Source organism: Tiliqua scincoides, chromosome 3 (assembly GCF_035046505.1).
Source record: "Tiliqua scincoides isolate rTilSci1 chromosome 3, rTilSci1.hap2, whole genome shotgun sequence".
In the NCBI taxonomy this organism is placed as follows: domain Eukaryota; kingdom Metazoa; phylum Chordata; class Lepidosauria; order Squamata; family Scincidae; genus Tiliqua; species Tiliqua scincoides.
In genome coordinates this window covers 133,202,566-133,228,720 of record NC_089823.1, presented here as the reverse complement: position 1 = coordinate 133,228,720, position 26,155 = coordinate 133,202,566, and the positions used below count along the sequence as shown (strand labels likewise).

General features: G+C 41.8%; 1 protein-coding gene across 1 annotated transcript in view; it reads right to left on the bottom strand.

Annotated features, from left to right (window-relative positions):
• The window catches only part of PIK3AP1 (phosphoinositide-3-kinase adaptor protein 1), a 44,765-nt gene that overhangs the window by 6,009 nt on the left and 12,601 nt on the right, over positions 1-26,155 (bottom strand). Inside the window, exons 3-12 of the mRNA XM_066620724.1 lie at positions 22,208-22,359; positions 19,707-19,851; positions 17,779-17,921; positions 16,276-16,408; positions 14,728-14,924; positions 8,074-8,263; positions 5,125-5,205; positions 3,137-3,316; positions 1,654-1,719; positions 506-711 (exon numbers count right to left, since the gene is read on the bottom strand). Coding sequence (XP_066476821.1) covers positions 506-711; positions 1,654-1,719; positions 3,137-3,316; positions 5,125-5,205; positions 8,074-8,263; positions 14,728-14,924; positions 16,276-16,408; positions 17,779-17,921; positions 19,707-19,851; positions 22,208-22,359 — 1,493 coding nt within the window. The remainder of the gene's footprint in view (positions 1-505; positions 712-1,653; positions 1,720-3,136; positions 3,317-5,124; positions 5,206-8,073; positions 8,264-14,727; positions 14,925-16,275; positions 16,409-17,778; positions 17,922-19,706; positions 19,852-22,207; positions 22,360-26,155) is intronic.

Below are 26,155 nucleotides of genomic sequence, written 5' to 3'. Positions count from 1 at the left end.
TGCTGAACCTGAAGCTAGAGCATAGCCATCGTGACTTGTATCCATTAATATACCTGACCTCCATCAATTTGTCCAATCCTGCTTTAAAGCCACCAAAGAAAGTGGCCATCACCACTTTTTGTAGCAACATATTCCACAGGCTAATTATGCACTGTGTAGATTGGTCACTATCACTAACACCATTTTCCAGCAGTTCAAAAAACATGGAACATGGATACATTCTAAGACAAAACAGCAGCATGTGACTATTAAAGTTGAGCTATTTTTAAAATGTTCACATTGTCCTGATTTGGAGGGAGAAAGGCAGACTGGGGCCAGAGCACTGTGCAATACATTGTATCCTGACCACTTTTCTCCATTCTAAATCTCTCATCAGTAAGTTTCATTGGATGACCCTAAGTTCTAGTACTGTAGGAGAGGGATAAAAGCTTCCCTTTATCCACACTCTGCAAACCAGAGATTTTGCTTTCCTTTCATTCATGAAAGCATTTTTTGACCCACACACCTGCTGAAAGCGAAATGATTCTGATCGTCTTTTCTGATTAAGCTGCCACTCCTTGAAACACAGGACAGCTTCATCTACAGTGAGCACTCCCATTTTCACTTGCTCTTGTAAAGTTATCAGTTGTCTTTGTCCTGGGGTTTTCATCCCAGCAAATGGGTCATATATACTGCCTTCAGACTGAGCCCTCAATGCTGTGACCGCTGGCTCTGGAAAAGAAAGAGAAAAAGACATTCAAAAAATTCATGATTTAAGATTTCTATATATACCATGTGACTTAAGGTGCAATCCTTACCAACTTCCAGTACTGCCATAGCTGTGCCAGTGGGGCATGTGCTGCATCCTGCAGTTAGGGGGCAGTCACAGAAGCTACCTCAAGGTATGGCAATGTTTGTTCCCTTATCTCTGTGCTGTAAAGTTGGTTAGGATGGAACCCTTAATCACATGGTTTCACCAAAGCTGTCTGTTGTCTCATCATGACTGGTTTGGTTCAGGAAGTGAGCTGAAAGTCCTTGATTAAAAAAATCTAAGTACAACCATGAACTAGCTTTAGGGAAGCCACTATCCTCTCAACATCATTCCATAAACAGGAGTAACATTGGTCTTGCAAGAATTACTGAAAATGTACATGAAACTCTTAGTACTGAAACAGACCTAGAAAATGGACCTAGACTTAGAATTCAATAAAAACAAAACACATTTGCAGACTTTTGTATAAAGTTGATTCTTATTCTAGTTGCAATACAGTGGGCCCTCAGTATCTGCGGGCTTGGCCACACTCACAGGCGTGGACAGGTATGCTGCAGCTGTAAAGCTGTTTGCTTTAAAGCTGCTGTAACACCATAAGGTCTATGCACATTAACTTATAATGCTCATTTTGGTGGCATAAATGGTTCACAGGATTGGGCTGTAAGTGGTGCCTCAAGTGGTGCTTCTCCAACTCAAATCTTGCAGTGGCCTTGGGCAAGCCACAGATTATTGTAAAGACTGCATCATACTAATACATGTAAAGTGTGCTTTGCACACCAAGGAAGCTCTATACAAATGCATACTGTTATTACCTATGTTTTTAAGTAATATTGTATGAACTATTAACGGAAGTCATTGAACAAGACCTCCAAACAATAGGAAGAGTTGCAGTTCTGCCTTACCTTTTTTCATGTTCCCTGAAGATACATAGAGATTCCCAGGTCTCTCTTGACTTTTTCCTGCAAAAACTAAACACAAACAAGCTGCTGAAGGCATGAGATAACATGGCAGCTTTCAACTGCCCTTCAGTTTGAACAACCCATGGGAGAACTCCCTTTCCAAGCAAAAAACCTGACCTAATTAGCTAGCTTGCTATGGACTAGCAGGATTCCACTGACCATATATCTAAAAATTGAAAAATAGGATTTTAAATAGGATTTATATAAAAGAGGGAGAGGTTGAGAGTAGTGTATGACAATCTTGCTGTGTAATCTAGAAAATGCAGGTGGGGGGGCTACAGAGTTAATCTTAGCAATGCTGGGAGAGGTGATGATTATTAATCACCACTACTACAACCACACTGCTGTGATCACAATTCCCCCACCCCCACCCCATATCTGCATCTGTCCTTTCAAAGGCAAAAACAATTGTATCTTGAGCTTGAGGATGGTGGAAAATGTTGCAAATGAAAATTATTACCACTTCCAGACCAATATTGTCAAGTTTTGTCAGTGGCTGATTTGAGTTTATAACATAAAGTCTCCTCATGTTGCCTTATAGGAAAATTTCATTAAACTGTCACCACAAAACCAATTTCCTGCCCAAATCTACTGCTCAGTTGCATTCAGTTGCAATCTTGGGTTACCAGTGACTTGCATACAGCCATGTTGCTCTTTTAAATGCTTCAAAACACTTAAAAACTAAAATAAAACCACATTTTTCTTCCACCTTAGAAAGAGCAGAACTTCCATTTAATGTTACCTCTTGTTTGAGGAAGGAAAAATATACTACTGCCCAAATCACAGCTACACTAAAACCTGTTGGATTCTCCTTCCTATGACCAGAAATTATAGCTGGGACTAAGAAAAATCTGGGATGCAGTTATTGGGGGGACAGTCGCATAGGCACATATCTCCATCTTTCTCTCTCTCTCTCAGCCTTGTGTGCACTCTCTCTTTTATCTCTTCTAGAGGAGGGCCTGGGCTCACTGTTCAGAATGTTATTACCGTGTTTTTACTTCTGAAAAACTCATAAGGTCTGGATACAAGATATCAGCTCATAGAAATATATATGCATCAGTATCCTCAAGCTAAAAAGAACTTTTTAGCTTCAGCCTTTTCTTCACAATACTGAGCTTGCAGCCTCTTGACACTGGTAAAAATTACCTATTTCCCCCAATCATGCCCCCCCACACATGTACAGGTGATGGTTCACAAAAACAGTGACTCTGTATGAGTGCTTACTGGCAATGAGCCCAGCTGAGGATCTGTACATTCCCAAGTCACATGGAGGCTGCTGATTGTATAACTGGTGCTAAGAAAAGAGGCTTGCTTCTGTTTCTCTCTTTACTTTCAGTTCTTTAGTATTTCTATCATCACCAGGTTTGCCCTACATTGTTGAGATTTTGTTCTTTAAAAATAATAGATGGATTGATGAGGGAGTCACCTTTATAAATGTATGGTTCTTTGTCCTGCTGTTTAGTGGAGTCTGGTCTTGGAACAGGAACAGGAGGTCTGTTGACCATTTCCTGAGGGAAAGTATCTTGTTCCACAGTGTGGTAAAGTTCTTCATCTTCACACTGATGGTATATATCCTCTTTGAGTTCTGGTACTTCCATACTAACTCCTAGAAAGCAAACTAACATTTAGAAGAAAGACCACAGAAAGCTGAGTGGGCACACTCCATTTTAACATAACTTGAAAAAGTGTTTAAATATCAACCATTAGCCTGGGTATCTTTGTTTTACTGAAAGCAGAATCATTGAGTTGGTGCCTGGAATTGGTCTAATCAATCCACTGCTTGCAAAATCTAGAAACGCCGTCTTCAGTCAAAATAATTATTCTTAGCACAAAGACATGAAATGAGCTCTTGTACATCCAAGTGTGATAGGGAAGATATGGTGGATTCCTTTGGTTTTTTCTTTCCCTGCCCAGTGTTAAGCACATCCTATTTATATCTACTGTATCTATTCAAAAAATTCCATCCTTCTTGATTAACCCAGAACCACGCTCTTGATGTAGCTCACAGCATAAAAAGTCACATCATACAACAGCATTCCAGTATCACACACAAATGCAATCAAAATTAGTAAATTACATTCTAAAATGATGCAAAAGCAGATTGTACAGTACATAGCAGCAGGCCGAAGGAACAGCATCACCCAACAACAACAAGGAAGAATTTACAGTATCGATAATAGCAGTAGGCCCTGTCAAGAGAAGAGGGTAGGGATGGAAGAGCATTCTAGTACTTGTCCACAAAAGCTGAGCTTTTCCAAACCATTAATTCAATTTCTTTAAGGCTCAAATGTGCTCACAAAGAGTTGGCTGATATGGAGATGAGAAGGAGAAAGGAGATGAAAAGCATTACAGAAAGTAGGTGAGAAGGGACCAGAGCCGAGAGAAGCAGATTATTCCACCTGGACTGGGGATACTGACAAATATTTTATTACCAGATTAAGTGGATTATTGTTATTCTTTGTGTACAGAGCTAGCAGATATGAAATAACAGAAAAATGGCCCCAAAGCCTCACATAATGAAAGTAAATAAAAAAATGTATATCCCAATTTTTCCTTCCCAAGGTTAAATGCTCTAGGCAGTTTACAAATTTCCATAAAAAAATAACAATAAAGCCTACAATATATAAAGCAATTAATAAAAACTGCTGAGGTTGGCAGTTTAGACCAACAATAAAAACAAACAGAAAGAATAGCAGCATCAACAGGAGAAAAGTAGCAAGCAATATACCATATTTAGAGACACAGGAGGCAACCACCAACCCATCACCCAAATGCTTAACGAAACAAAAATGTTTTGAGCTCTCACCAAAAAGCTGTGAGGGAAGGGGTACTTCTTAACTACCTTGGAAAGAGGTTCGATAATTGTGTTGCCACTATGGAGAAGGCGCTTGCTCTCTTTCTGCCATCCCTCTAACTTAGGACAAAGGCAGCACTTGCAGGAGGGTCTCTTCAGATGACCTAAAAGGGCAGGCCAGAATGTATGGGAAAAGGGAATCCCTCAGACAACCTGGTCCAAAACTATGGAAGGCTTTAAAGGTCAATACCAGCACCTTGAATTGGGCCTGGAATCAAATAGGCAGCCAGTGCAGCTTCCAGAGAAGTGGTCCAATAGAATCTAACCTGCGTGTGCGTGCGTGTGTGCGCGTGCGCGCATACATTCCTCATATAGCATAAGGCAACATGCAACAGCCCTTTGCCTCTGGCTGTCATAGGGAGAGGGTATAATAGTTCTAGATAAGACCTCTCTCCTCCACATGTATTTATTATTTATTTTTACATGTACTGTATATCCTGCCTTTCTTCCGTATTGAAACTTGAGGCATCCAGGCACTGCCCAGAACTAGAATTACTTAGCTTCAGCAAAGCAGTTGTATCATGTACCCTCAGACCACGACTTGGGACACACCAGCTCACCTTCTAAGAATTTGCGCATCATGTAGTCCTTTGTGGTTCGTGCAAAGGGGTTGATGGCATCTGTTTGAAGCATTTCAACATCTGGAAAGAACATTAGTGGTACATACTGTCACTGCAATGTTTGAAAGCTTCCCTCATCATCTTCTAAGTACAACTGGGGACAAAAGTCTCACATTACACCCCCACATGGAAAGCCACATTAAAAATGCTCTTGCATAGCTATGCTGCAAATGGGGATAGTAACATTTGAAAACACTTCCACTCTCCATGTGGATCCATCCAGTCAGTGCCAGACTGCTGAGAGCCATGGGGCACAGCCTTCACTAAGCCACATATTATGTCCATGCAGCCAAGGCAATACACGTAGTGAGCTTTCATGGCTCCTGAGTGGAGCTACTGCTATACTAAGTAACTTCCAGGGGCTTCCTATATGACCAGCTGCCTTGACTGGCCCAATATAACTGGTAAATTGCATAGTGGAGAACTATATGAAACCCAAACTAGATGGTCAGCAATGACACATGCCTAGGAACTCCAACTGCCAATAGTTCCAAGTAATAGTAAGAAAAATGATTTACAGATGAGAAGTGTCAGGCAGATAGTTCCACATAATTCAGGTAAGTGTAAACAGCCACAAGGGCAAGTCTCCAAGCATCTGATCTGAAAGCAGTGCTCCTTTATAACACCAATTGCTGCACTTGGGAAAGCCATTAAAGAAGGATTATTTTCTGTTAGTTTACTTTTTATTTATTTAAATACAAGGGCTTCCCCCACCCATGAAAACTGAGGAGCTTAAAACAGCTGACAGTAAATTAAAAACAAAATAATAAAAATCAAACTAATAAATACAGTAGTAAAATAACAAAAAAACACTCTTCAGGAAGACTATAGAAGGTACACAAATATTAAAATGCTTGTTGAAATGCAGAAATCCATTGCAGCCTACTTGTCCTCCTTCAGCACATACGCTCTCCAGCACTGTCCCTTTACTCCTGGCCAACATCCTTCTATAATGTTTACATGAAACTAAATCCGGTTCAGCAAAGGTGTTCCTCAATGTTAAACAAACATTTCCACCTTGCAAGTTCTGCTTGTTTAACACAGATGGATTAGATGAACAACAGCCTATTAATTTTCCCTTAAATAATTTCTCTGAAATGTCAGTTTCAGTTCCCACAGGAGTCATAGTAAGGCTACTCAGTGATTTAAAGTCTCCCCCACACCTGATCCTGGGAAACTGAAACTGAAATTTGGGTAATTCATCAAGATTATTCAACAGATCTGGAAAGAAAACACAGAAAACAGTGGAATGCAACAGGTCAGCAATGACACTGTGTGAAAGTACTGTAAAGAGTGAGTGAGCAAAGGATGGCAATTTCAGAGAGGGAAAACATCACTCACCCTACCCAGTGCCTACAGAGAGCCTAGTGGCAGTTGCATAGCAGGCAGAAGGGTTGCCATGTGAGGCCCAGCCAAGATGGCGGCGGAAGAGAGGCACCAGCCATGGTCACTGCTATGCTTGCCTCTTTGTGTCTGGTGACTTCTCCATCTGGTTGAGCTTTTGGAGGCTCAACAAGAGCCTCCGGGGAAGGAAGGATCACAGCGGCCAGATCAAGAGGCCACCACTGCTGCAGCCTTCTCCTCTCTGCGCTTGGTACAGCAGCTTCTTGGTCTGGCTGCTGTGCCCCTCCCTCCCCCTTTGGAGGCTCACAAGAGTGGAGTGGCCACCACACCCTCCTCCTCTTTGTAGGCGGAAGGCCTCCTCCTCCTCCTCCAGAAGTGATGTTGTGACTTCACTTGATGTCCTGATGCCACTGCCCCAGGCTCTGCGGCCCTTGACAGGAGCAAATAAAGCACATATGGCTTTAAAAAAGAAAGCATGCATGAACTGAGCAAGTTATAAAGAAAACATTTTTATTTGTATTTCTGTGGGTATATAACTCGGGGAACTTTTACTCTGACTGCAAAATCAAAACACAAGTAAGCACACGGCATGTAGGCATTTTGTAACATGTAGATAGTATTAGGCAGGAAGAAATTCTCACCACTAATTACAGGAAGCTATTAATAAGGTACAGTGCCCATTACACTGAATAGGAATAGCAAGTGTGCAATTGTGTGGAAGATTTCTGTTAGGCCCTCTGATGGTGGGAATGGAAAGTTGTATTTCAGGAATTACAGTTGGAATCTCCAGTAGGAACAATTCACCGAGCCTCAGAGGCTTCTCTTCCCTTCCAAAGGCTGGTCCAGCCATGAGGCTGACTGAAGTGGAAGGAAGGGCAAACTGCTGAGAGGTGCCTCGTACCCCATGTCTGCCTGCCATCCCCCTCTGGCCTGCTGCCTACTCAGCTGATTCAAATGGCTCTCTAATCCTCTTCTCGCTCTCTGAGAGTGAGCAGGAAGAGTGGCAGACAGCAGAATCTACCTCTTTTTCCAGGGCCGTCACTGCAAGTAATCAGGGCAGCAGGTTGGTTCAGTTCTGATTGCCTGCTTCCATGATTGCTCTGCTTACCCTGTTTGTTTTAACAGAACCTGCAGGAGCAAATAGATGGTGGTGGTGATGGACCTGAAGGCAAGATGATGATGGGGAGTACCACATCCCTGCATAGCACCCCAGCAAGTGCTCCATCTCCTTGCCTGCCTGACTGCTTCCCTAAAGAGCTGGGCAGGTGAGGAGGAAGGCAAGGAAGAGGTAGTAGCATCAGTAGAAGTAGTATCCATAATCCAGGGACAGCACCACCTACCATTTCTCTGATTAAACCCCCCCCCCACACACACACACACACTCTGCAGAAGCTTTTTCCCAGGAAGAACAACTACTGTATTTGGCTTCTGTTACTTCTGTTATTTGCCCCCCTAACTTTAAACAGGGTGATAACATCTGCATGTGGGTGAATTTCAGTGCATTGAAAGTGTGAAATTTCACAGCAAGATGAATTATATACATACACAAATCCTCTGTGGCACTAGGAACCAAGCCAACCATGGATTCATAGAGCTCTTCATCACAGCCAGGGTTCAGAGAACACTTCATCAGCAAGTCAGTGGAGATGTGAGCCATGGATTCATAGACAGAGTCGTCTTCCTTGCCCTGCATCAGTTCCTCCTTGATGTGACTTTTCAGCATATCTGCAGTCTCCTGGAAGGGAAAGAAAAACAACAGACTCCTCTGAGACTACAACAACTGCCACTACATCAACTAAGAGTGTGCATAATCAGGTGAAAACATGACCCTCTGAAATGTTAGCATTTTCAGGATGGTCCTACGTTTCCATGCAAAGGCAAATAGTGCAATATCCAGTCCACATATCATGGATGGAGAGTTTGATTACGGTGATGGGGGGATGGGATTGCCCAGGGGTAAAGTTTTGCTGCTATCCCACTTTTTAAATAGAAGATGGGCATTGTGCAGGGAATGCTTGGTGCGCAAAGAGGCAACTCACATGAGAACTGAAGTGGATGTTTATTCTAAATAATATTGATCTGACACAGCAGGTGCTAAACCCTGGACCGTGGGCCGGATCCAGCTCCCATGAAAATCCCTTCCCTGCATGAATGGAGCTTACAATTCAGTGGGAGAGCCTGCTATCTTCATCTCCAGTCTCCCCTAAAGTTCTCAACTGCCAGCCATTTCCACATTCTGTCACCCCAGCATGCTCTGCACCTGGTTTTCCAGGCAGACACAGCTATTATTATTATTATTATTAACAGTATTTATATACCGCTTTTCAACTAAAAGTTCACAAAGCGGTTTACAGAGAAAAATCAAATGACTAATGGATCCCTGTCCCAAAAGGGCTCACAATCTAAAAAGATGCAAAAGAACACCAGCAGACAGCCACTAGAAAAGACACCGCTGGGATAAGGTGGGATAAGGTGGGCTAGCCAGCATAAACTTTCAGAGAGATAAAAGAGGAAGATAGCAGGCTCCCCAGCAGAATGGTAAGCTCCATTCACACTGGGGAAGGGATTTTCAGTGTGGAGTGGTCTCCAGAAAATGCATATGTTTTTAAAAGAAAAGCATTTCCAATGATCCTCAGCTGAGGGTTATGTATGTACTAGAAACTAATGGGCAAATGGTTTCCCTACACTTTTGAATTCAGTTTAGACCTTACAGAGCAGCTGAAGCCAACTACATTGGTTTACCAATCACTATTTTTCCCAGAAATCCCAGGGATCTCTAATCCTCACCAGCCTCATCAAACTACAGTTCAAACTCCAACACCCAATAAAAAGGAAAGGTTGGTTTGAGAGGATGCACATTTTGTCCAAGCAAGTACTGTATATGACACAAACTGTCATGCCCCTCCAAGTCTAGGAGGTAAACATGGACATGCAGCCTGCATAAACAGATCCTAGAGCAGGAACTGTTCAGCAAGACTTGGTTGGATTTATTTCATTTTACCTCTAACCTCAAGTATCTGAGGCTGCCTTTTTCTTCTACATCTATTCCTTTCTACCTTTTAATAAACGTTTGCCAATTATAAAGAAAGTAGCTACCCTACAACAAGAGCTCTGAGTTACTGATTCCCTGCAAAGGATGAAGGAGGACAAGATGGGTGCAGCACCTAGTGTCTAACAATCAGCACCCATCTCCCTGTTCCTGCTTCACCTTTTCTCATCCAGCCCAAGCCACAATTCCGGCTATTTGAGAAGGTCAGAGGTCATCAGGCCTCCCCTATCACTGCTGAAGCCTGATCGCAGTCCCAGAGCACAACCAACCCTACCCTCCAAGGGATTCCCTACTTCATTGGCCCCCGCCAAGGTTATTAGAGCCCTAACAGTGGGTTTCTTGGCTCAGGAACACTGGATTTTCTAATGCTTCTCAAATGAGAATACACAAATGCTGCTGTTATCTCTTTATGTACCCTAACCCATGGATCCCAAGAGACAGAAAACAAATAAAATACTGCTTGCTTTTAACTTCAACTGTTTAGGTAGCAAACCACATCCTGCACGCCTTTGAAGAAGTAACTTCCCCCAAAGAAAAATGCAAAAATCAAGAAAAAAAGAACATGCCACAGTTATACTACACATTGAATACACAGTATGTACAGTTACAGAGTTACACTGAGTGGATTTTACTATTATCACCATGTGTGGGAAGACAGGAGGCAATAATTGTGCAGCAGACAACAGTGATTGGTCCCCACCTCCCTGTTGCTGCTTCACCTTTCAAAACAGGGACAAACTGGAAATAACTGGGAAAGGTAGATCACTGCCACCACCCCACACCAGGAAACCAGGCAGAAAGAGGTTGACTGGGAAAATTTTCTTTCTGGTAGAGTCAAGAACTCTGAAAGCCAGAGACTCCCTTAAAACCAAACAGCAGCAGGACATGGGCAGTGTGGGAGATTTAGAAACCCATTCCTTTCAGAGTGAATGGAGACCAGGCAGTTGAAATCATAAAAAAGTGAGAACTTTATTTAGAAAGTGGTACATTCAAAAAACATGGGAGGGAAAATGCAAGAGTAAAACAAGAGATGGGTGACAATAAGAGACCAAAAAGGGAAGGGTGGCAACAAAGACTTGCAAGGATGCCAAGGGGCAAGCAGAACATAAAACAACATCTGGTGCATCTTACTGTGTATGATCCCTACCCTACTTACTCATGCAGTTCCAGGGTCTTGGCACTGACACTTGCAGTATAGTGGGCAGAAAAGCCCAATGTCAGACTTCCGCATACATGCAGAGGGGGTGTATGGACCCACTTTGTGTCCACATTAATGTTTTTTATTTTAATTAATTTTTTTAATTTTTCCAAAAACAAAATAACAAACACACATAACACAATACAATACATACAAGACATAAACCCAATATTAGAGGGTGCAAGATATCATATATCACTATAACTAATAAATCATTACATATTTCCTAATCCAGTTCCTCTTCTATGTTAGCCTCTTAATATCATTTATCTATCATATCATATATATAATACATTCATCTAAATGCCCTCTTATACTTCTACAACTTTATTTTCAACCAAACATAAAATAATTTTCATTACTCAATCTATATCAGTTTCTCTGTTGATCCAAGCTCTCTAAAAATCTGTCCATTTCCACCACAGTCATTATTTTCTCTATTAATTCATCTTTCATTGGGAGCTTCGTGTCTTTCCAGTATCTAGCATATAAAATGCTCACAAAAATTAATATCATAATCCAATATCTAACATACTAAATTCTAACAACTTTTAATATTCTAATAATTACATATATCATTTCTATATAACATCCAAAATTAATATGACTAAATACATAAACATATACGTAAACATCCAAAACAATCACCTAAAATTAATTCTAACTCATTAAAATTATCCTCTAAAATTCTATTAATATCAAACTAAAATTTTTATACATATTACATATCACCTATAAAGCTTATATAAATTCTCATTGACATCTAATAAGCTTTAATTTCTAACATACAAAATTAACACATTACTATCTTTCTTTTTATCTATTCCCTTGTCTCCAACCTAAATATCCACAGGTCTGCCAAATCTCTTCTCTTCTCTAGACTTTAACTTTCCATCTTTTATTTCCTAATAAATTTCACATGAGTTCCTCTTAACAGATCACGATTTAATGCACTTGCTCTTCTTGATAAATCAACATCTTGATGAATCATCTCCTTCACTTGATCATTCCAATCTATGTCAGTTGGTTGAAGTATTTCTTCTTCCTTCACTTGATCAATCCAATCTGCATCAATTAGTCAAAGTATTTCTTCTCCCTTCTGGTCTGGTGACTTTTGAGTCTTTATCTTCCAAGCTATCTCCATTAACATTTTCTCTTCCAGTTGTTTGTTTTGTCCTATCTCCAGTGTTTTGGATTTATCTGCTCTTTTGTTGATCCTCTCCTGTTTGTTGCGTATTAGACTCATTTGTCTGTTGAATTAAGATTTCCAGGCTAATTTGGATTTGTAAATATCGATTTGCTTGTTGCTTTCCTATTTCCAGTACTTTTTCCATAATCCTTTGTTTTTTCTCATGTGATTCGGATATAACATCTTTAAGTTGCACACTAAGATCATTTAGTTGTGTAGTTAACGCATCCAAACTAGCTTAAACCCGCAGTTATTGATTTGTTTGTTGCTGTCCCATCGCCACTAATTTCTCTATGTTGTCTTGTATTATCTGCTTCCATTCTTTCCCTTTCGGTTCCTCTTATGTTAGTTTTCCCAAGCTGAACTCTGGGGCAGGAGAGCTCCTAACTTTCTCTCCTTTTCCTGTCATTCTTTTTCTTCCTTCTTATATCTTCTTTCATCTTACTTCACTTGTCAAGTCCTGTTCTTGTCCTTGTAGTATCTTTATACTGTAGTATCTAGATGTCCCTGATGTTCTTATTTCTGTTTATATCTTATTTCTGTTATTTATATTTGTTTCTATGTCAACTGCATTCTTTTCCAAGCGATAATCAAAGGAATGTAAACAATCAACCACTTTTGCAAAACAAACAAAATGCAGGTCTCCAGCTGCTCTTCACAGGCACTCCACAAGCTCTCCTCAGGAAAACAAAACTGCACTCCACAACAATAATTGTATTCCAAGACAGTTAATTTGTAATCCAACAAGTTTTAGATTTATAAAGTTAGAGTTATGCACTCATATTTCCATAACAAGCTAGGCAGATCTCCTCCAAAGCTTCTTCTCACATCAACAAACAAATAAGCAAAGAAAGCCTCCCCCTCCTTCCTCTTCTCCCAGGAGGGGGAAAGCCTGCCCCTAAGAACATAAAAACAGCCCCACTGGATCAGGCCATAGGCCCATCTAGTCCAGCTTCCTGTATCTCACAGCGGCCCACCAAATGCCCCAGGGAGCACACCAGATAACAAGAGACCTCATCCTGGTGCCCTCCCTTGCATTGGCGTTCTGACATAGCCCATTTCTAAAATCAGGAGATTGCACACACACACACATCATGGCTTGTAACCCGTAATGAATTTTTCCTCCAGAAACTTGTCCAATCCCCTTTTAAAGGCATCCAGGCCAGATGCCGTCACCACATCCTGTGGCCAGGAGTTGCAAAGACCAACCACATGCTGAGTAAAGAAATATTTTCTTTTGTCTGTTCTAACTCTCCCAACACTCAATTTTAGTGGATGTCCCCTGGTTCTGGTGTTATGTGAGAGTGTAAAGAGCATTTCTCTATCCACTCTGTCCATCCCCTGCATAATTTTGTATTAAGACAGCACAATTAAACATTAAAAGAATTGAAGAAAAAAGGTGCCAGGTGAGTATCTCTGGGGAAGCAGTCCAACAGGGCACCAAAACTAGGGTGACCAGATGTCATAACCACAAAAAGAGGACAAGGCACCCCAAAATGTAGGACAGCCAAGAAAAATGTTGGACATGACAAAAATAAAAACTAAGCACACTTGCATATTGATTTCATGTGGTTTAACACTATTACATAATTAAACTTAAAACTATATTACATATAATTTATTACACATAATTATAAGAAGGCTATGCACTGCTTGCAGGGGCTTGCTCACAGGGAAGAGGACACTAAAGTTCTTTTCCAGGACACAAGGCTGAAAAAGAGGACACATCCTAAAAAAGAGGACCTCTGATCACTCTGACCACAACCTAAAAGCTGCCTCTGATGACCACAGTTAGCAGGGGCAAGCACAGGAGAGCCTCCAAAGATGCCCTTCCTTCTCCTGGGCAAAAGTTTAATCAGGCAGTCAATTAATGCCAGACACACAATGGAACAACACTCACTTGCTTCTTTCAACTTCCTTCCCTGCTTGAATCCTTCGGCTTAATTTCAACATTGAATCCTCACCATCACCGGCATCGATGGCTGGGTTCCCTTGGAGAAAAAACAGTCCCTGGCTGGACCCTTCTTCTCTGAAACCGTAGGATCAAGGCCTCTCCTGACCACTGACCCTTGGATCTCATCAGGCCCGTGATTTTGGGAAGAAATAGCGTGCTTTCCAAGAGCTTTCCAGGAGCTCCGAAAAACACTACTCAGCTACTCAGCCACCTCAGACCCCACCCCACCCATTAATGTTAATGAGGACATTAACCCTGCTATATTTGTAGTATTGGATACCGTTACTCTAACTCTTAACTTTTCTGCTCTTGGAAGTCAGATGGGGTCAGGCAGGACATGTGTGCTTTGCAAGTGCTTGCTTGATCCAGGTAGTGTCTCTTCTGCCAGCTTGGCATGGCGCTGCCTGGAAGTAATCTCTCAGACTCTGGCAAATGCCATGATCCACTAGCCTAGTGCGGGGGCACCTTAGAAGAGGGGCGGAATTTGGCCTAATTGGCCTAAAGTCGACCCTGGGTAGGCTTCACAACCCAAAAAGTTGGCTAAAAGCCAGATGTTTTTCCCTTTTATTTAGCTAGGGAAAGAAGATGCTCAAACAGTAAACAATGTATTAAGACAAAAGTGGCTCCTGTCTTTGAATAACTCAATAGCCCCTTCAAGAAACTGAAACACAGAAGCCTGTGAACTGCTGCAAAGGTCCAAAATGGAGAGAAAAATGAGGAATTTTTCACCACACTCCTACTCTCCATTTTTTGAGAAACACTAGGAGGACAGAATTAATGGAAAGTAGAAAGCAAATAGCCCTTCTTACCACATATTCATCAATAAATTGCCGGAGATCCTTGAATCCCTGTTTCTCTGCAATGTTGTTGGGATAGTGGCCATACTTGTTGGCCACACTATAGGCTTGCAGGGCTCCTGGGCATGTGAGCAGCAGGGCTGTGAGGTTCTTAAGCCCATATTTTGCAGCAAAGTGCAGTAGAGTTGGCAGCTCTTCATCCCTCTGGTCTGGGGGATGGGGTGGGTGAAAAAACAGACAGTTCAAATTTCCTTTGCCATATCAATATGAGCACAAGACTGGCGAAAGATAAAATAAACTAGTCTGGTAGTTTTGGGACTTTCCTGAGTGAGGGACCCTTTCGAACTTGATGTACTAAAGAAATTCTGTATGACTTCCATGAAAAGTACTTGTTGCAAAGCATTGTGGGGCATGTCTTGCTGTCTTTTGTGCTTCCTGTAGCATTTGGCGGGCCACTGTGAGAAACAGGAAGCTGGAGTAGATGGGCCCTTGGCCCGATCCAGCAGGGCTCTTCTTGTTCTTATATATCACAGTGCACACTGTTCACATGGGGCACTGTATGTCTGAGCCTGTTATTTCTCACTGTCAGTCTGCATAAAATACAGAACACATGCAATACTCTTCTGGAACTATCCATGGTTAAAGAAGACTGGGGGTGGTAGATGAATTGACTTTCAAGGGAAGCTTGCCTGCCTATACTGATCTTGCCATTATGGAACCCCAATACATTTCTGATAAATCCCAGGTTCTCCAGAATACAATTTGAAAACCCCTGATCTATGTTAGTAGTATTACAGTGCAAACTCTCTAGGTGTTGTTTTTTTTCTCCCATTCTAAATTATATGCAATCTGGAGAGAAACATCATCCAAAAATGGTGTGGGATTTTGCCAGAATCAGACAAAGCAACAAATCCCAATTTGTCTTAAACCAGGATGGGAAGTTGCACATTTCCCCTCCACACACATACAGATGTACATGAGGGCACAGAAATGGATACACAAGGAAAAAGACTGAGGCTCATGACTAAAATGCTAATCTTTGATTAAAACATGGTTGACCATAATAGCTGAACCTGGCTATTGCCTGGGAAATCTGGGCATTGGGGAATCCTACACTCCATCAGTAATCTTACAAAACAACAGTCAATGCACCATATTTAACTGTGCCTATTTCACACTGCAACCCTGATATCGAGGCAAGTTTCAGAGCTGAGTGCCATATCAAATTAAGATATGAATAGGAGATACAGCGTGTCAGACTAGGATGTGGGGGACCTGAGCGAAAGTCACCACTAAGGCATGAAAGTTCCTGGGTGACCTTCAGCCAGCCACTATCTCTCATCTTAGCCTACCTCACGGTGTTGTTGTGAACGTTAAATAGGAGAAAGAACAGTATGTGCTACCCTAAGCCCCTTGGACAAAACCCCTAAGCCCCACAGGACAGAGTTAATATAAATTATATTACGCTTTTTCAGCGGATGCAGTTTTACTTTTTAGTTATTGATTTTAAGATACAGGTTCACAGACTACTTTTCAAACCACTACCACCACCACACTCACTTGTTGTAATGTCCTCTTCCTCCAGCTGATTGATTCCTAAGAGATGCAAACCACTTGCTGGAAGGTTCTTCTTCAAAGACTCTGTCAGAATTTTGTCAAGCGCTTCTGTGTTGTAAGGTACTATTTTAAATGCCTGAAATATTTAAGGCAAATATTGGATTCTAAAACACTAGGAAGATACTGTGTCAGAACATGGGTCTATCTAGCTCAGTATTGTTCATGCCAAAAGATAGCCATTATGGATAGGAATGTTTCTCTGCCTGACCTGGAAATGCTAGGGATTGAACCTGGAACCTGCTGCATGCAAAGCAGATGTTCTTCCACTGAGCTATGGCCCCTCCTGGGCCACAGCTTTTGAAAGCTCAAGCATGTACAACACTTATAGATAAACTACTTGTAGGCTTTCAGGAGCAAAAGTTTCACACAAAATTAGCAGTGTGATCCTATGCATGTCTACTCAGAAGTAAATCCCATTGTGGTCAATGGTGCTTACTCCGAGGAAAGTGTGTACAAAATTACAGCCTAATTTAAGCAAAAATATTGCAATGTTGACTCTGTTGCATTTCCAAGTTGTTGGCTTTTCAGCTGATGAGATACATGCAGTTTCTAGGTACACATTGCCAAAATAATCGCTTGGAAGTCATAAAATAATATGGGGCAACCCAAGTTACCTTTTGAGAGCACTTCCTAAATATGTTTTATTGCGGGAACTGTGGCTGCACTGTAGTAGTGCTAATCAAATTGAATTTCAAGTTACATGATCACATTGAAACAGAGAGGTACAACAGGTAGGCTGATTAGCTCAATTTTTTGGTTGACATTTAGGAAACTCAAGAATAGCTTCTGTACAACAATAACTGTAATTGGTGTCATGCAAACTTTCAGCATCCCCTGCACAGTGGGAAGTCCCTTGAAGTCTCAGGACATCACAGTTGAGCAAGGGCAGACAATTCCTCCATTCAGATCCTTCTTCAAGGAGGGCATCCTAAGTTTGTTCACCCAAAAGAACTCCCTCCAAGTTCCTCAAAAGTTGAAGAAAAACTTCCTTCAGCCTCTTCCTCCTCTCACATTTCAGCAGCAACACTAGAAAACCAATCACTGCCTCCACCACCTCCCCGTAAGTCTCTGTCACTCACTATCCAGGCTTGAACAAGTTCTTTGTATCCATTACTGCATCTAAAATGTCTCACAACATTGCCTAGAGGTACAAATGCCCGGGCTTGGAGCTAGAGACATTTACTTAGTTTTCACTTGACTTTATAAGTACTCCATGACTAAATGTTACATAGAAACCGATATCCCAGTGACTTGACATATCACCTCCAAAACAATGGCTTCTATGGTCACCTGAATCACAAACAAACCACATGGCTACTAGTCACAGCCTGGAATCTATGATAAGTACATAAATTATGCTATTATGCAATTAGTTATCTTTCATAGGTGGCTCGCCAATTCAAATCAAGGTTCTCTGCTCCCGTGGAAGGCACTTTAACTTTTTACCTGACACATGAATTCCACTGGATTTGCTGCAATAGCCAGCAAGTTGCCTATTTCTTCCATGTCAGTGTAATAGCTGATGTTTGCTTCAGCTATCATTAAATCACCAGAAAACAACCGCAAATATACATTTCCAGGTGGTAAGTCTGTGAGATGAGACAAAGATTAATCATCAACAGTGTCCAAAAGGAAATTATTTTGGAGAAAAATATAAGTTTGCATGCAAACATTTGTTTAATAGCATAACACTTCTTTAAACCCAAATGCAGTTCAACTCACAGTCCTGAAGAGATGGTTCAGAAGCTTCAGCTAATAAAGAATGCAGTAGCCCACTAAATGACAGAAATGAACTGGCTTTCTTACACTTCACCAATTCTGAGATAGTTGCACTGCCTGTTAATTCACTTCTAGGCCCAAGTCAAAGTGGATATAGGACTGGTCTTTAAAAGTCCTAAACCAGTCCTTTTCCAAACTGTGGGTTGTGAGCCCATGTGAAGCGAGTCATAGGCTGGGCCCTTCTGCCAACACTTGCGTCCAAATGGCTCCAAATGAGAGTCATTCTGGAGGCACTGGGCGTCCTCAGAGGCGTCTTCTAATAGATAAATTAAGGCTGTATGTATGTTTGTCTGCAACCTTACAGTGCTGTTAAATAGACCAATTAAAGCAGTTTGTTACAGATAGCTTCAAATAGAACAGACGTATCAAGCTTATTTCATACAGCAGGTTGAATAGCGTTCATGGTACTTGCTGAGGACCAGAAGTGATATCATTAAGCAGGAAGTGACAACACTAAGCAGGTGATTACCAGAAATGAGTACTTTTTTTCTCACTTAGGAACTCACTAGCTGTAAATGACAGAAAAAGGCAACTTTTGATAATATTTTCAAGTTGTGGAAACACCCCAATTATCATGGGGGCACCCTTTCAGCAGCATGACACAGCACACAGCTCAGCAGCTGAGAGCTGCTCTGCAGTGTGATGCCTCAACAGAAGGGGCACTGCTGAAAGGATGGCCTACATGATAATTGAGCTCTACCAGTGCTACCCTTTCAGCAGTATCACTTTTCCCAAAGTGACACCTCAGCTTAGTGGCTGAGAGCAGCTGATGGTAGTGCTGGGAGAGCCCAGTTATCACGTAAGCCGGATAAAGAACTTCCACAGTCTGGATATTTACGCTGGGATACAGCTTGCAGGCCTTATGTTGGACACCCCTACTGCAGAATGTGGTTAAACAACCCATAGAAGCACAGCTCAGGCCCTTGTGGCACTTTGTTTCTTTTTACAACTGTGCGATAGTAAAGAGCTGGGAGTCTCAGAGACTGTAGAGGGTTACACCAGTGACTTGTAGTTATAATCAATAGATATTGCCATCGTTGTCGTCCCCCCCCCAAATTTTTTCTTGTGGATGCCCTTGCATGAAGTAACATAGCCCTTCACAGTTGAATACCAAAGCAATTGGTATTTCCAATACTTCAAAAAACACCACAACAGCAAAAGTAACAGCAGCTTTGAACATCTAACAGAAACTGCGGGAAACAAGAAGTGTAAGTGAGCTTCTGCTTCCTGTGGAGGCTGTTCTCACATCTGGAGCTCACGCATCAACTCATGCGACGTGGAAGCCCCCACTTTAGACATCACATAGAAGTGTAAAAACAGGAAGCCTGGTCTAATCAGGCTGCCTTCTTAGTTCTATGCATTCTATTTCTGACAGTCAGATATTTGTAGCTTCATGTAGACTTAATTTTAGCTTTTAGTGTTTGCTTTTTCAAGATGTGATGAGAGGAAGAAGCCATTCATGCTTATATGTTGGCTAGTGCCAATTTGCCTTTGAGATGAGAGCAATGTGACCATGGAACAAAGGATTAAATTATGCTAAAATGTTCTTCCACAGAGATGTAGTTTAGCAAAGGGGAGGTACTTTTTGTACTTACCAGGAGTGCAAACTGAGACCGTATACTCATTCTCCATCCTTGCCACAACTCTCACTGACTGGAAACGCGCTGAAGAAAATTCAATTTCCATTTTTACTTGACTATCCAGTTTACATTTGAGGATGATGTAAACTGTTGTCTGCACCTAGAAGTTGACCATAACATTAAAAAATTTATCTGTTTAAAACAATATTATCCAGCCTTTCCATTCCTGCAGAGGCCATCAGGGCAGCTTGGTCACTACACTCAAAAAACCTGGACAATCTTTAGCTAATTGAAGTTCTACTTTAGATTTAAATCAGTTCCATAATGCAAACCCAAACCAAAGACTTGACCGTTTACAAAATGTTATGTAAAAATGATGCTAGTTCAACTTCCAAAGTGCAACTACAGCCAATTTAATTAAGAAACAACAAACTCCTACACTTCCTACAAAACCACCTTCAAATCTTTTTTGCGCTGTCACAGCTTTGTTTGTTCTGCATTTCTAGTTCTAGTAAACCCTACTAACTGCTGCTCAATTAAGCCTTTTCTTCCCATATTTATTCATTGAAACTTCCAGAACAGAGTTCATCAGTTCTGCATTCTATACAAGAGCAAAATGATGCTAAGTGAAAAAATAATGAAAAATTAATTGGTCCGAGACTAAAGCAAGGTTTGATAGGTAATGTAACATGGTGGTTATGATAAATGACTATGATCTAGATATTCCTGGCTAGAATCATGATTGCAACAGGTGGCTCTAGGCAGGTGGCTTTATGTATATTTGGCAATTTTATGATATATATTGTACAGTACATTACATATATACAGTACATTATATATATAGTACACGTGTGTGCATTACATATTGTACACACAAAGCAGTAAAAGCATGAAATGCATCTACTAGTTTCAACTAGTAAAACGCAAACCTCTGAGCCTCCAGTTCCAACCAGTGCAAATGCAAAGCTCCAGAGCATCCTTGGCAATTCTGAGAACTAGAAAGCACTGTACCAAAATGGCCAGTGCTTCCGTATTCCAACTAGCCAGAATCTCCAAAGATGGGTCAGAGCTTCCAATTCTGACTAGTTAAAATGCAAGTCTCTGAAGACACTTGGGTATCCAGATATTATTTGCTTGAATGTCTAGAAATGGGTTCTAGGTTTTGACAGTAACACACATACACTCACACATGTTTTATACATTAAAATTCAATTAAATTCGGTGGAACTGACTCCCAGTGTGTATAGGGCTGCAGCCAATGTGAAGTAGCTAGAAAAGTTCTCCCCCCACTAAAGGCAATATTATTAAAAATATATATTGTTTTTTAATAAAGAAAGTTCACAAAGTGGTTTACATAGCAAAAACAAACAAACAAAGATGGTTCCCAACCCCAAAAGCGCTCACAGTTTTAAAAGCTAATGAAGAAATGTCAAGAAACTGCCACAGAAGAAGATAGAAGAAGCAATGCTCTGCAAATGCTTTTTGTCCAGTTAGCAGACAATCCAGGTTCCCACAACATCCTCCTCAACTCTCCTATGTTCACTGCTCCACACACAGAACTGCACACTTCACAAACCACTCTTCCCCCCCCCCATGAACAGCCCTGCCACATGGAGAAAACTGTTCTCCACAGGCACAGGGAGCTGACACGACTGTCCCCAAAGAACTGGTAGTGTTATTTTTTTTAAAAAAATGTATGTTCCTATTCATGAAAGACTTTAATTATGTAGTTTAAAACCCCACATAGTGAATTTGCTCAATTAATGAAAGGCACAGCAGCTCTCAAAATCCTGGGACACTAAACTGTAAAAGCACGCATGAAGCTCGGCGCTTCAGTAGCACTGAAGATTAATCACTGAAGCCACATTTGTGATGTCACATCACATCAGTATGAAGATTCATCACTGAAGCCTCAGAAACACTGAAGATTCAGAAGATTCATCACTGAAGCCTCAGAAACAGGCCAGCAAAGGTGATACCCACATTTCAAGGGGGTTAAAGTCATAATTTTAAGACAGCTGTATAGATTTTGTTGCTCAGCAAACAGGTAGGCAAGCCATTTTGCATCATCTTTCAGCTAGTGATGCATTTGCAAACATTTCTTCTGGGTTGGTTAAAACACTTCCTCACCAAAAAAACAGCAACCCCATGCAACTCCCTAATCTTTCCTCAACACCTACATACAGAAATATGGAGTGTGATATTGTCACATCATATACCATGTTCACCTCACACCCATCCTCTGCTGCAAATAATGTGAAGTAGGAGAAGGAGATGCCACTTAACAGAATGCCATCAAATAATACCTTGGCATAACTAAAAACTACATGGAGAGAAAAGGAAATTCACTACAAGTTTCTGCAATAGCTAACCAGCTATTTCTGGTTAGCAGTGCAAGTAAACACTTGGGTTACAGGCAGTAGTATCTGAACTAAGCTTCCACCCCCAGCACAGCTTTATTTTTTCCATTCTGCCATCTCGTGATAACTTGGTAGGAAAAAAAAGACATACTATACCCCACAACGTATGCGACCAGGCTGCACTGCAATTAGGCTTCCTGGCCTGGTCACCGCTGTCTCGTGCTGCCAGCTCACTGCAATATTGCCCGTGTCCTGTAGATCTCTGTCATCCTCCACTTCGGCATCAGTCACTGAATCACAACCAGAATCTAAGCACAATGAGTAAAGTTATTTTTAAAAGCAGTTCAGTAACAAGCCTTGCTGAGGGAGAATCAGCATGGCTTCTGTAAGGGTAAGTCTTGCCTCACAAACTTTTTAGAATTCTTTGAAAAGGTCAACAGGCATGTGGATGCAGGAGAACCCGTGGACATTATATATCTGCACTTTCAGAAGGCGTTCGACACGGTACCTCACCAAAGGCTACTGAAAGAACTCCACAGTCAGGGAATTGACTGACTCCTGGACTGAGACCTGGTTGAAGACCAGGAAGCAGAGTGTGGGTGTCAATAGGCAATTTTCACAATGGAGAGAGGTGAAAAGCAGTGTGCCCCAAGGATCTGTCCTGGCACCGGTGCTCTTCCACCTCTTCATAAATGACCTGGAGACAGGGTTGAGCAATGAGGTGGCTATGTTTGCAGACGACACCAAACTTTTCTGAGTGGTAAAGACCAGAAGTGATTGTGAGGAGCTCCAGAAGGATCTCTCCAAATTGGCAGAATATGTAGCAAAATGGCAGATGCGTTTCAATGTCAGTAAGTGCAGAGTCATGCAAATTGGGGCAAAAAATCAAAACTTCACATATAGGCTAACGGGTTCTGAGCTGTCTGTGACAGATCAGGAGAGAGATCTTGGGTGATGGTGGACAAGTTGATGAAAGTGTCAACCCAATGTATGGCGGCAGTGAAGAAGGCCAATTCTATTCTTGGGATCATTAGAAAAGGTATTGAGAACAAAACAGCTAATATTGTAATGCCGTTGTACAAATCGATGGTAAGGCCACACCTGGAGTATTGTGTCCAGTTCTGGTCGCTGCATCTCAAAAAGGATATAGTGGAAATGGAAAAGGTGCAAAAGAGAGCAACTAAGATGATTGCTGGGCTGGGGCACTTTTCTTATGAGGAAAGGCTACGGCGTTTGGGCCTCTTCAGCCTAGAAAAAAGACGCCTGAGGGGGGACATGATTGAGACATACAAAATTATGCATGGGAAGAATAAAGTGGATAGAGAGATGCTCTTTACACTCTCACATAACACCAGAACCAGAGGGCATCCACTAAAATTGAGCGTTGGGAGAGTTAGGACAGACAAAAGAAAATACTTCTTTACTCAGCATGTGGTTGGTCTATAGAACTCCTTGCCACAGGATGTGGTGACGGCATCTGACCTGGATGCCTTTAAAAGGGGATTGGATAAGTTTTTGGAAGAAAAATCCATTACGAGTTACAAGCCATTATGTGAATGTGCAACCTCCTGATTTTAGAAATGGGCTATGTCAGATGCAAGGGAGGGCACCAGGATGCAGGTCTCTTGTTATCTGGTGTGCTCCCTGGGGCATTTGGTGGGGTGCTGTGAGATACAGGAAGCTGAACTAGATGGGCCTATGGCCTGATCCAGTGGGGCTGTTCTTATGTTCTTATGTAAGAATCAAGAATTTCTCAGGACACTTCTGGTGCAATTTCTGGTACATCTTCTGTACATGGAAGATGTACAGTACATCCATGAAGATGTACATGGTACATCTGCTTGAACCATAGAAGAGTCATGAGCTCCTAGTTTAAATTGCAAACAAGTTGGTTGTTGGTTCCAGTCAATATGACTGACTTTGAAATGGTGAGACAAGCAGAAAATTACTAGATAAAAGCTTCAAGAATGTGGCAGAAGCATCCCCTGCTCATGCTGAAAGCTTGTCTGCTGTCAAAGAGAATGAAGACATTATGACAGGAAGGTATAATATTGGTGGAGAGAGATATGAAATCTTTAAGTGAAAATATGCCTCCAAGAATGGAACTGAAAGATTTTCCCTGGTACATGGAGGTTTGCTAACAAGGAATACAGAGAGATGGGTTTGTGATGGGAATGTAAGACCACTCAGTAACTTGTCTGCCTCATAGATATATCTGCATCATATAGACAGGCTGGTTTATTGTGGAGATAAAAATATAATAACTAGGAAGGGGACTCTAGAAGACGATGCCATGCAGTGTACACAACGATCACTTATAGAACTAGACCTTAAACATTAGCAATTTCTAGGTAGTAGGAAAGAGAAAATCCTTACAAGAAGGGGGTGCATAATGACACAAACAGAAGAGGAAATAAGAGAAGGAGGGGAAAAGCAGAAAAGATAAATCAGGAGGGTTACTCAGAGAGAATAGGGCAGCAATTTTCAACCTTTTTTACAGCACACTGACAAGGCACTAAAACTGCCAAAGCACCCCATTAAATTTTTGACAACTGATAAGGCACACCACATGGCTCATATCCCCCAATGGCCCTACAAATAAATGACCCTTCCCCAAACTCCAGCAGGACGTCTGTGGACCATTCATGGCATACCAATGTGCCATGACAGTGGTTGAAAACAGCTGGAATAGGGCTGAAGAACCAGGAATTATGCAGTAGCAGGAAAGGAGGGGAAGAGGAGAAAGATTAAGGAAAAGAAAAAGAAGCAAGAAAGCACCATGTTCCAGCTGCAGTGCAGGATTATGGCTGAGTTTTTGTTCTCCATAACCAAAACCAGAGCTATAGGCAAAGAGTGAGCCCCCCGGCAGACCACAAAAACACTTCCCTCTTTTGTAGAGGGGGACACTTCTGCCTAACTGGTTCTGCAGGTGCTCAGACCAGTGCTCCTATACACTGCTGGGCAGCCCAGCTGTTCAAGCAGATACTATGTCAGTTAAGATAGTCCTCCTCCACAAGGAGACCTGTGGCTAATCTGTAGACTTCGACCTTGTCTAGTGAAAGATAGATCAAGGAATCCCAGACTCCCACACATTCACACCAAACAAGGAAACACTAAGCATGTCATCAGTTCTACTGCACATGCAACACTGAAGACGGAGGGGTTGTGAGCCAATGATCAGTGTTGCCAGAAACCAAGGTTACCTATATCTATACCCTCTGGGATGAAGCTTGCTTCATTACAAGGACTGCAGTGCTGGCCTGCCAAAGCACAGCAATCTCCCAGTTCAAAAGCTGCAGAAAAAGGGAGTAGTTTGAAAAGCAAACCAAAGAGGACTACACAATACCCTTAGCTAGTTCCACGGAGGGAAGCAAGACAAGGGAGCCACATTTGCCTTGCCAGGGGAATGGTGCTTGAGAGGAAGCTCAGTGGGAAATTGAGTGGTGGTTTGCAGTTGTACCCAGGGTAACGGTTGCAGGAAAGAAGGCAGAAAGGATGGAAAAAGAAGAGAGCACTATGATAACTATCCTGAGTACTGGCAGGAACAGCAATTCTTGGGTACCAAAGTGAATGGAGGTGCTTAAAGCAGCACCAGTGGGTTCCTGAAATGCATCACAAACATTGGCAGTACCAGCATATATAACAGGTGAACAATAATGTGATGAACAGGGCACCATGAAAGGCCTATGATCCTGTTTTAACAGTCCGAAGTTGAAGTCCCGTTGGACAACATGGGGGCTACTGTTGAGTGAGCTCATCAAAGACCAATCTTGTGTTTCTTGATGGCTCTTGGGGATCCATCCCCAATTGGAGATGGGTGCCTATTGTTTTGTACCCTCCTTGGGGTGCTGCAGAGGACTCAGTTTTTCAGGAGGATGTGAGTTTCCAGACAACTCTTGATTGTGTATCCACACTGGTCAGGGACCTCCCCCTGCCAGCATTTCTCCCAGATTTCGTGGAAATACGGCAAAAAAGTTGTTTCTTCAGGAGTATTTTATTGGATGTCTCATAATCCAAGCTCTTGGACATGATCATAAACAAGTCTGATAATATGCGCTAATCAGTTCTCATATGCGGTCAGCGGTTCTCAGATTGTGGGTCCAT